At 32.7% G+C, this 12,281-nt stretch overlaps 1 protein-coding gene across 5 annotated transcripts in view; it reads left to right on the forward strand.

Moving 5' to 3' along the window:
• Positions 1 to 11,697, forward strand: part of LOC125669518 (MICAL-like protein 1) — a 32,281-nt gene extending 20,584 nt beyond the window's left edge. For 4 of the 5 annotated variants that reach the window (XM_048904070.2, XM_048904068.2, XM_056162884.1 and 1 more), the window contains 3 exons: positions 6,216 to 6,330; positions 6,797 to 6,843; positions 9,167 to 11,697. In XM_048904070.2, coding sequence (XP_048760027.2) covers positions 6,216 to 6,330; positions 6,797 to 6,843; positions 9,167 to 9,279 — 275 coding nt within the window. In that variant the 3' untranslated portion in view covers positions 9,280 to 11,697. Of the gene's footprint in view, positions 1 to 704; positions 752 to 6,215; positions 6,331 to 6,796; positions 6,844 to 9,166 lie in introns of those variants that run through there. The other variant, XR_008802476.1, reaches the window with a different exon arrangement.
• The last annotated feature ends 584 nt before the right edge of the window (positions 11,698 to 12,281 follow it).

Raw genomic sequence — 12,281 nt, forward strand, 5'->3', positions numbered from 1 at the left:
ACATTGTAATCACCTGATTTTGGTTTATACACGGACTATGTAAGTAATCAGCATTCAGGGAGAAAAGAAACACAAGAAATTAATGGTTATTATATCACGGCATTCTAGTTTATTTGATTCATGTCTAAAGAGATGTCAGAAGTGTTTGCAAGGTGACTATGTCAAAGAATAAAGCATTATTATGAAGGCTACATATGATTGCAACTTTACAGAAACATCAATCTGGCTTGATGTAGGGCTGGACTCGTATTTATGGTTATAATGCACTAACACTTTTGCATTGCTCTGTATATTTTTGTATATCTATATTCTCATGGTTTATATCAAAATATCATTTCACAAAATCGCCACAGTCATCACGACAGACCTAAAGAGAAAAATAGTGTATGTCCACAAATTTTTGGGATAGGCCTTGTATATCAATTTTTTGGTTGCAATTTTGATGGCATTTTGTTGTCTTTCAGGGAATATGATTTTTCTTGAGTCATAGATCTTCATATCTTCCTCACAAAATAAATGTATATCATTATGATTATCAATACTTTGAAATTCCCTTTGGAAGCAGTCGTTTTGTTGTAGTGTTAAATTATGAATATATTTTCAACTCATATGTTATATTTACAAAGCCTCCTAATACGACTAATTACAATATATTGGTTATGTTTTTTAATACAAATTTTATGGAATAAATGAATACTTTACAGATATAGAAAAACAGCATAGATACATACTCACTCCACTTATACACATGGTAGGTATATGCATATATAAAATTGTATTATACATATATACATTTTCAGTATTATGTAACAAAAAAAAACTCCATTTAGTCTTCCAACAATATTGTAAAGAAATTTCCATCTCAATCAAAATATATCATGCTTCATATTTAACACATAGTCTTTTGAAGAGCTGCAGGTGATTTTTGATTTCGAGAGTAACTTGTCCTGCTTTTTGGGTTTCATGTATGTTTGTGATTAAAGTAGTCCACATGTATATCTTGTACATGATTTTAACTCGCCACCTATAACAATGAATTCTCCATCAGAACTTTCTATATTTTCTGAAACTTTCTTGTAGAAATCATGGAAAGGTCATTAGTCACAACTAGCTAACAATGATATCAAATTAAAATTCCAATGTTATTTATTACAATTGTTTTGATTGGACAAAAATAAAGCTAAATGAGAATCTATACATCAATAAATCCAAAAATGCTATGTATACATACGCGCTGGAAAACAAATAACATAGTGTGGGGGAACTATTAAATTTTTTGAAATTAATAATACAAGGAACAAATTTGGAATTATAAGCATCAAACATTCGTTTTGAAAAATTTATCAATGTGTAAACTCCGGACATTTTACTCACAAACTTAACATAAAAGTGCTTCCATCGATAAATTCTTCAAAAAGAATGTTTAATCCTATAATAGGCCAAATTATGTTTTTGTAAATTCCAAGAATTAAAATAATTCCAGAATCTTATAAAACAATGTCTGAGTCGGTATTTGGTCCATTATATACCGATAAAAACTTCAATTTTTCTAAAGTTATGTAACCTGATAGAAAATTGCCTAGCTCATCATCAGTACTGTAATACAAATGTATGTGCAATATACACGTACTACATGTACTTTATACTCCAAATTGTTATTACATAGAATTTCAAACCCTCTGGAGCCTATATTCCTACTACTGGTAAATCATATGTAATGTATGTATCATGTAAAAGTTATGTAGATGTCTTTTTTATACCCCTGTGATAGGAGATTCAGGGACAAATATAGTTTTTGGTCTGTCTGTCCACACAAACTTTAACCTTGGCCTTTACTTTTGAATGGATGGTGATACATATTGGAGTCACACATAGGTATTCACATTTTTGTGAAATTTAAAAAATAAGCACAAGAGACAGATTATTTCTTGCTTTGCATCTGTCCAGTAAGTTCTCTCATTATTTCAAACCGTCTGTTCCTGAGATGATCCCCTCCATATCTTCTGTTGACAACACTTTCTGTGTTTTTGTGGTCTTCCTCTAGGTATTTTGATAGATTTTTTCCTGGCTTCAAGAAATCCCGTCCTCCATAGATTCTGTAGTCTGCTTGCCTTCTTGATCTGTGCACTAAGTTCCTGTTAGTGGGATGAGCGTGGCTAAGAAATAGAGTGAAAAAAGTGAAAATAACAATGAATGATCAATCTCATAAATCCTATAAAGAAGTTAAAATTGAGAGTAAGGCAAACATAGACCCATATAAATACCAGAGGTGGGATGAGGTGCCTAGGAGGAGTAAGCATCCCCTGTTGACTGGTCACATCCGCTATGAGCCCTTTATCTTGACCATAGGATTTGCAAAATGCTGATGTTAAAGGTGACTTCTGAAACTTCTATAACATCAGCATATTTGGCAGTAGCCTGCCTCAGTATATTTTCTTGTAAAGTTTCCAAACTTCTCTGTGTAGTTTTACACTAGTTCATTGACTATAAATCTATGGCCTCTTTCCTGATTTTCCTTACTGGCGATGACACTGATAGATTTTGATATATCACATTCATTGCTATCCCAGAGAACATTGTTCTACCATCCCTGGATTTCAAATACATGTAGATGTCTCCTATCCTCGACTTTGGGTGCCGGACACTGCAAGGAAACATCAAATGGAGTGTGTGTGTTACTACCTCACAACTGTTTTTGTCTGGGTGGACATATCCTATGTCTTTTTGTTTCAGATAGAATTGAATACTGTATCCAGGGTTATTTTCACTGGTTTTTTTGTTTGTTTTGTTTTATTTTTGCCTGTCTACACTTGCTAATGGTGTCACTCTGTGTTGAATTCGTCCATATGCAGTTGTATTAAAAGGGAGAAAATCAAATAATAGGAATTCTCCCAGTCCAAAATACGTCCAAGGGAATATTTCCCTATGTACCGTACCTATATTCGCTGTAATAATTTTGTTGCTTTACAAGGGGGAAAGATGTTTTTAAGAACTTTTGCATGTTCCATTCTTTGGTATGCATGAAAAAAAAATTATTTCAACCTTTTGAATTGGTTACACTGTTTATCAATGTCAAGTACTGGAGACAAAACTTCTTGCTTGCGTGATTGACTTCAAGACATTGGATTCCTAGATGATTACTTTTGAAAAATCACCTAAAGTATAGGCAGAAAGTGTTTACAGCCTGTATTCTTTTGGATACCGCCTGCAAAAAACAGGAAATTAATGTATTGCTGTCTATATATGTTGTTATTATTATAATTATTAAAATTATTATTATCATTGAAATTATTATTATTAAAATTATTATGCAATGAAATGAGAGGGTAAAGCTCACATGAGTCACCTTTCAATTCTGATACAGGGATAAAGACTCATAAATTTGGAACAGGAAATTTAAACATACTAAAAAATTTGTAGATAGCTTTAATATTTGAAGCAATAATTGAATCCGAATTAGTTTTGTATATTGTAAAACTAAAAACTTTGGCGTGCTATTGAATTTAGTGCAAGTGACCTTTGCACCAAATTAGAAGTGCACCAACAATATTCCTCCATTTTGAAAAGTATTTTTCAAAAAGTTTCAGGTAATTCTGTTGTTGACTCCTATACCAGAAGCATCCGCTTACATATTGTCGAAGGGTCAAGGTATTTTGTATACACACTAACACAGGTGAACAGTGATTGTTTTTAAACATTTGAATATTGTTGCTAAATTAACAAGGATGAACTAATTTACTGAGGTGTGATTGCGTACTCATCATTTACACCTACAAAGCTTTAACTCCTCAATATGACCTTCACTTTAGTGCCTCAAGGTCAAAACGTATACCATGAAGCGTGTTAATTATCCATCTGACAACGAGTGAAGATGTACAGATAGATGTACCTATATTACCTCTACAATTTTCTATTTACTCCAAACAAAACGGTGTTTAAAAAATTGCAAGTGCACAATCATCTATTTGACCATATGTTCAAGACATATTAACAGAGAGATTTATAGATGAAACTATTAGATTCATTTAAGTATTGTACATTTTACCTATTAATCATTATCTCATATGACATATTGTAATACTTTTAGGAGAGGCACTAGTAAGTTGTTAGAACTTGTTCCCAATCCTTTTGATTTGATCAATTAAATATGTTCAAAACAGAGATATTAAAAAATGTATTGTCACTTACTAAAAATCTGCAAGAGAATATTGAATTAAACACAAACAGAACTATACCCTCGTAAAAACTACTTTTAAAATCTACAACAAACCATTTAGAATTCCAGTGTTTTCAAATGACTTTGACAGGTTTAACAAGTCCATTCTGCCTTTGATTTCGTGTGGACAAGCCACATGACATAGACTGAGTTCAGGACGGTGAGTTTAAGAGATACGGAAGACACACTGTCATCTGCTTTCTGAGAATGAAATCAGCGTACCAAACTTGGAATTCCTTATTCAATGCACCTTAGCATTATTTGTTTACCTGAATACTTTTACTTGAGTTAGAAATCAAAGCTATTGAGTAAACACTCGACTGACCATGGAGATAAAATTCTGTAAAAGTGGTTGTTTACGCTTGGGGTTAAGTACGCGTTTTTCCACATCCAACATTACGCGTGGGGGGAAAATATGCGGTAACTGAATATAATATAAAGCCATGCGCTCGTACTAAACTGTATGGCAAAAGACGGTTTGATGTTTCTTCATCAACTTTATGGAATTGCCTCCCGTTGGATCTTGGTGTTGATTCATTTGCTGTTTTTAAAAACAAGCTTAAAACATATCTTTTTTAAACTTGCATTTAATATGTAATTTGATATTTATGTATACAGTTATTTAAAAAAACACCTCAGATTTAGTATTATTTATGCCTTTTTCTATGTATTTATTGTTCTTTGTTGTAGTTTGTTTTTATTGTTTTACAGGCTAACCGCTTTAGGGTAATTGTCTTAATTAGATAAAGCTATCTATAAATGTATAATAATATATTATATCAAATATTTATGACTATACATATGGGGGAAATATGAGCTTATTACGTGACTGCCAATGTCTTGAATTTGCACTAAGATACATATACACCAAATTTTTTGGTTTTACAGTACTTAAGTTTTAAGAAGTTTTAAATTTAGAGCCAAATTAACCTAAAAGTGAACTTAGTTCTTATTTTAATGTGGTTCTTGGACCTTACTTCAGAGATTGAACTTCTAGTCATCTCAAATCACCAGTATATGTACAAGTCGTATCTAATCAACAGTATATGTACAAGTCGTCTCTAATCACCAGTATATGTACAAATCGTCTTTAATCAACAGTATATGTACAAATCGTCTTTAATCAACAGTATATGTACAAGTCGTCTCAAATCACCAGAAAATGTACAAGTCATCTCTAATCTCCAGTATATGTACAAATCGTCTTTAATCAACAGTATATGTACAAGTCGTCTCAAATCACCAGTATATGTACAAGTTGTCTCTAATCTCCAGTATATGTACAAGTTGTCTCAAATCACCAGTATATGTACAAGTCGTCTCTAATCACCAGTATATGTACAAGTCATCTCTAATCTCCAGTATATGTACAAATCGTCTCTAATCAACAATATATGTACAAGTTGTCTCTAATCTCCAGTATATGTACAAGTTGTCTCAAATCACCAGAAAATGTACAAGTCATCTCTAATCTCCAGTATATGTACAAATCGTCTTTAATCAACAGTATATGTACAAGTCGTCTCAAATCACCAGTATATGTACAAGTCATCTCTAATCACCAGTATATGTACAAGTCATCTCTAATCTCCAGTATATGTACAAGGTGTCTCTAATCTCCAGTATATGTACAAGTCATCTCTAATCTCCAGTATATATGTACAAGGTGTTTCTAATCTACAGTATATGTGCAAGTCGTCTCAAATCACCAGTATATGTACAAGTTGTCTCAAATCACCAGTATATGTACAAGGTATATATAGGATACAATTGAACTTTGGTATCTTGAATACCATGGATGTCGAAGTGAGTTGGATATCCCAAATACATTTTCTTTCTTTTGACTTTAATCTCATATCTTGAACCCTTGGATATCTCAAAAGTTTTTTTTTCTCTTCCCCATTGAGATCGAGATAATGAGATTTGATGCAAGTTTTTCTACTGAACACAGTGGTGATCACAGCTTCATTAACACTAATGTGTGATGTTCTTTTGACAGACAACACGAAGACAGAAGAGGACAAACACCAGGAGGAGGCACTTCTGCAACGCCTAGTGGACGTGGTCAATCAGAGAAGTGTGATTGTGGACTCTCAGGACGAGGACCGCATCAGGTAAACCTTCCACTGGCTATACAATCTCTATTGGTCAGCCAGGATAAATCATTTGTGACCTTGAATAATAGTTTTTAGTTAGGCCAATTCAACTTAACTAGTAGCTAGATTATCATCCGGGGTCACAAAAAATATGAGGCGGGTGGGAGGATTTTATTTTTTAATTTTTATTTCCTGAGAAAAAAAAATTAATGACAAAAGGCATCACATAAAGTGTTAATCAAGTTAACATTCAAAGAATCCTTGGTAGAAGATATAAAACCAACATTCTGTGACTTATTTAAGCATTCACTACTGTCACTGGGAAGCAAGTTTGTTTGAAATCGTAATTTTTGTGAAAATAAAAAAAAAATGGGGGTGTTCCCTTTTTTGAGGGGCGGGCAGGGATGATAATCTATCAATTAATTTTAATTGGCCTTACATACAATTCTGCATCTTTTACCATATTATTGGTTTTTCTCTGCAGATATGAGGAGGAAGATCGTGATATAGCTGAAATTTTAGCAACGAAAGGTAATTAATTAATTTGATATAGGATACAGCTTATTAATCATAATTTATATGAAATGTGTGGAAATAATTTTTATTCTGAATGAAGTAGCTGAAAGTTCATTCTTTTGGAAAAATATTGTCAGTTGTCTGTCTAGCATCTGACTATGACATCTTATTAGATAACTTTTCACATTTTCATCTTCTTCTACTGGACCTCGTGGCCGATTACAACTGGACCTCGTGGCATGATACAAAGCTTTGTTTTGGTAAAGGCTATTCAGTTTTGTTTAATTGAAGGGCCATGCTACCATTTATGGGAATATGATTTTAAAATGGTAAAAATAAAGTTGGACATTTCAAAAATCTTCTGCTGAAGATGTTCGAACATCTACATGTGTGGAATATAAAGCATATTGGTATTCAGAACATCTACATGTGTGGAATATAATGCATATCGGTATTCAGTTTTGTTCAAATCATGCCTACTTGGGAAGCCCATTTTGTCAATTGGTGTAAATTTAGGATATGGGTTCAAGCCCTGCTCATGTCTTTGCTTTGTCAGAGATGTTTATCAAAGGTAGCTCAACATTAGAAGACAAAGTGATAGTCACGGTCTTTAAAACTAAGATCCTGTGCTGCAGCAGGCATTGGCATGATAAAAAAAAAACCTCACTGGTACGACCCTGAGCGCTAAGCATAGGTCTAAATTTGTGACACTTCACCTACAGCTGGTGATGTCTTAGTATGAGTGAAAAAAAATTGAATAGGCATTATAACAACAACAAAAAGACTTGGAACTATGATACACAAGGCCACAATTGGCTGCAGAACTGTAGCTCTCAAGGACAAATTGGGATTGACCAGACAGCTGTAGATCCACTTCTTATAAAAACCTTCCTATTACAGTACAACTTTTCTGTGCACAGTTCAGGTCTTTGCCTCAGAATTTTGATTTATTAAAAAAAATTGTATTTCCAACTACACTTGTGTCAAGACATTTCTTCACACAATATTAAATTCCTTATTCAAACTGAAAACTCAAAGCTTCATAGAATTATGCTCGTTTATGTAGCCATGTTAGGTTTGGTGAATTGTCAAATTGATATACCCTTATGAAGTATAGATGAAAGTTTGTTATGATCATGACTCCAGGGGCAGGTTAACAAAGGGAACTTTAGAGTGTTACATAGTAATGTATAGGAAAATTTGTTGAAACTTGTTTTAAGAGCAATGTGGATACATATTTAAACACTGTCATGTAGTAAATCTAAAATGAATTACTTACATGAAAACAGTAATTGATTTGGTTTGGAAAAATCACTCCACTTTGATTTACTCTAAAGCAGAATTAGTCTTAATGTATTGATGTCCTAGATTTCAGAACATATTTTTATAGGAAAATATCAGGAAGTGTTGGAGCTTTCTTTAATGCAAATATCCTCATTTAAACATTGTAGCTATGTGGTGCCTAATTGAATACTTAAACACACCATCTGGTAGCTGGTTTTAATGTTCTAAATTACTCAGTCATGTGCTAAACAAAAACTCTTGTCTCTAATCACTGATGACCAGGTCTTGCACTCTAGTTGTAAACAAAGATGGCCAACTAGGTATCATTTCTAGGCTTTGATGTTTTTAGCTCATCTGATCTTTTCTGATATCCGTCTGTCTATCGATAAACTTTTCACATTTTCATCTTCTCCAGAACCACTGGGCCAATTTCAATCAAACTTGGTACAAATCATCCTTGGGTAAAGGGGATTCAAGGTTTTTTTCTTTCAAATGATTAAAAAAGGTCAAATAATGAAAAACAATTTTTTTTTTTTTAAAAAGCAACTAAGTATAAATTTCCCTACTTAGACATGATAAGGAATTGTAGGGCATCCATTAAGTTGTAAATCAGCATCACTATTTCTTAAATATCTAATGTTTTCTATACTCTATTCAAGCCAACCATTTGTTTAAATAGTTAGTATTTCAAAAATTCTCTCAAAAACCTCATGTTGTCAATCAAAGCACCATCAACAATCCAAAGAGCCATATGGGCTTAGATTCCTGTGGAATATTTTTGTGTATATTTGTTTCCTTGAATATTGCTTAACATCCGAATTGAGAATTTCGCACTCATGTAAAGATGTCACCAGCTATCGATGAAGCGCCTCAAATTTTGACCTACATATAAACACATTATACTCAAATGGGATGTTAAACAACGAACAAAAACTCCAAAACCTTGTTTGCCCTTCAGGGTAATTTTAAACGATTTACTTATTTTAGTGTTATTAAATTGTTAGACATTATCCAAAGGATTTTTCTTTGAATAGTTTTAATTATATGCAATTAGAGTTCTGCAAGAAAACACCACCAGAAAATTCCACAGAGAAGATAAAAGATTCTAAAGAAGATAAAAGAGCAGAGAAGAAAAAGAAAAAGAAAAATAAGAAAGACAAAAAATGAAGGAGATGAACTGTGTTCAGAATAGGAAAGCTGATGTCAGCTGATATAAGTGATTGCTTATGTTTTCCATTGATTAGGTCACCTGAGTCGCTCAGATGACCTGCTGCTATTGGTCTGCATCTTTAATCATGCATCGCCCTTTTTGCATTAACAATTGAATATTTTTAACTTCTTCTTGATAGCTACCATTCCAATTCTTTTGAAATTTGCTATGAAGTGTCTTTGGGACAAGGGGGACATAAATTGTAAATTTCAAGATCTTGCATCCCTGGGGTCGTAGGGGCAGGGCAAGACAAAATCTGCTGAAAATTGACCAATTTTCTAAAATCTTCTATACAACCACACATCTGTAAGAAAAACTAATGCATTGTCATGTAGAGCAGAAATACCTCTACCAGAATGGTAAATTTCATGATCCTTAGGGTAGAGGTTCTGACTACAGGGCAGGGCTAAACTTGGTATTATAGTGTTTATATGTCTAAAACATTTAAATAAAATCTTCATTAATGTTACGGATACTAAATTGAAACTAGATGGATATTTAGAAGGAGCAGATAGCCCTTTATCAAAATTGTAAGTTTCATGATTCCAAGGGTAGGGGTTTTGATTCCAGGATGGGGCCAAAATTATCAGAGTGATTATTGTCTTTATCATTTGAAAGACTTCTTTAATTTTGCTGATGCTGTATATAAACTACAGTGTAAATGCATATTTAGGAAAAGAAATAAAAGGGAGGTACCAAAATTGTGAATTTCACAGCCCCAGGGTTCTGATTCTAAGGTGGGTCCAAAATAGTTGTAGAGTGATAATATAACATATATTATGTGAAGTCTTTCATCAGTATGGGAACTTTTCGGGGCATTTATGTTATAAGAACACATCTTCTTTTATACTCTGCTGAATATAAGAATTTTGCTTAGATATGCAGCACAGGAAAATTATTATAGATTTCATAGCCTTTGAGGCTAGTGATACTTTTAACTATTACTCAGGTGACCAATAAGGCCTGTGGGCCTCTTGTTTAATTTTCAAAAGAAAACAACAAAATGTTTGTGTTTTTATTCTACATATTTTAATCTTTGAAAAGGAAAGAAATATTTTCATGCCATTGTATCACTCGGAAGAAATGTTCTGTATTTCTGATATATATACATGTATGCCATATCATTGGAATGATTGAATTCCGACATCTAAAACATTCCACGTCTCCCTCACTAGTCAAGGTGCATTCCTTAACAGGTCTATTCAGCCTCTGTAGTCGGACGGTAGCCACTGTTTTGTAAATGCGTACTACGATTGTCATGGGAATTATATTTTGTCGTATCATTGTTTACATATCATAATGATGTGAAATGTCGTATGGACAGAGAGTCTTTAGCACTTGTAAACTTTATTTTTTTTAAAATATTAGTAAGTACTTCATGAATTCTGTGAGTTATGTTTTGGAAATGCTGTTTTTATTGAGAGCAAATATTTCTTTTGAGAAACATTTTTCTTATTATTACATGTTTATATGAATTTTTGTGATGAAAAATTGAAATATTCATTTTTTTAAATTATAAAACTTGTATACAGTGACTTTATCTTTTAGTTTTATCTAGATAGGGGGGGGGGGGGGGGGTTAGATCATTTTGAGAAAGGTAATCAAGCATATTATACCTCAAAATGAAAGTAAAAATAGCAGGAGATCCCCATGTAAGTGAAAACACCAGTACATATCTTAATATCAACGACATGTGGCGATTTTGAATCCCATGTCTAGCATTTTAACAATCTGTCATTTCTGCTAGCACAGTAGAAATTAGCTGATGTGCATTATATTCATACACATTTACATTCACTACATTTTCTCTCTAACTTTCTAACTAACTGAAACAAAAGGGGCTAACATGTCATAAGCCATGTAAACTTTCAACTTTTGAATTAGGCTAATCATTGCATATGAATACACTTGACCTAATCTATATACATGTATATAGGCGATTTACTACACTGGTTTCTTATCAATGCCTGCATATGTATAATAGTGTTTATACACCACTGATAGCTTTAAATGATTTATTCTAGACTTATTTATTATAATGCTTTCATGTCTCTTTTATTCCCTCTTACTTACATTTTTGTATTGTAATGATTATTTTGTATTATAATGATTATTTTGCTGTTTTGGTAGTATTTGTTTACTGGGCTGTTTAGTTCATTGTTTGTACAGAGTGTATTGACCCTTTTCAACTAGGTCATTTCACATTCTTATTTTGTAATTTTTCTGTACTGTGTCGTCAGTTTATGAGAATCAGTACATTGAATGAATTGATTTTGGAAGATAGAATCCGAAAACAGAGGCCGTCTAAACCTGTGTTATAATATGCTATCTATAGTAATTTTGTATATTATATATTAAATATATTCTATATCATATTAATTGTTCATGGTGTCATTTGTATATAATGTAGTCTGCTTTAAATAGTCTGCGGACTTATATTTCCAGTTTAGTCTGTTCGAACATAATTGTGGTAAAAATTATTAATAATCATTTTCATCATACCTCTACATTGCACTGCTCCAAGTGAATGATTGATCTTTTGTTCATCAGGATTTTATAGTATTTGTAGAAGTATACATGGAAAATACTTTTAACTACTATAATTGCTTTAGAAAGTATTGTAATTGCTTTTTTAAAGTTTTTGAATTAAACTTGTGCATCAAAGTTATCGAGATCAAATTTGTCATGCCTAATGAGACTTGGGCTATCTACTTTGTGACTGGAAATATTCTATCGTTAGGCTGGTGCTGAAATTGCGAATCAAATTGTACTCTAAAAATCTTTTCCAAAACAAGACCATGTTAGTCAGATTGATATTGAAACACCCCCGTGTTGTGTGGACTTGAGTTTAGTAAAATCATAACCCCTTGGGGCTAGGTTGGGGTCATAATATGGTGTCAAATTTTGTTATTGGATTAAAGAGAGTAAAAATCTGATGATGAAGAACAACATGGCCAAG

The sequence above is a fragment of the Ostrea edulis genome, chromosome 4 (genome assembly GCF_947568905.1).
Source record: "Ostrea edulis chromosome 4, xbOstEdul1.1, whole genome shotgun sequence".
Classification (NCBI taxonomy): domain Eukaryota; kingdom Metazoa; phylum Mollusca; class Bivalvia; order Ostreida; family Ostreidae; genus Ostrea; species Ostrea edulis.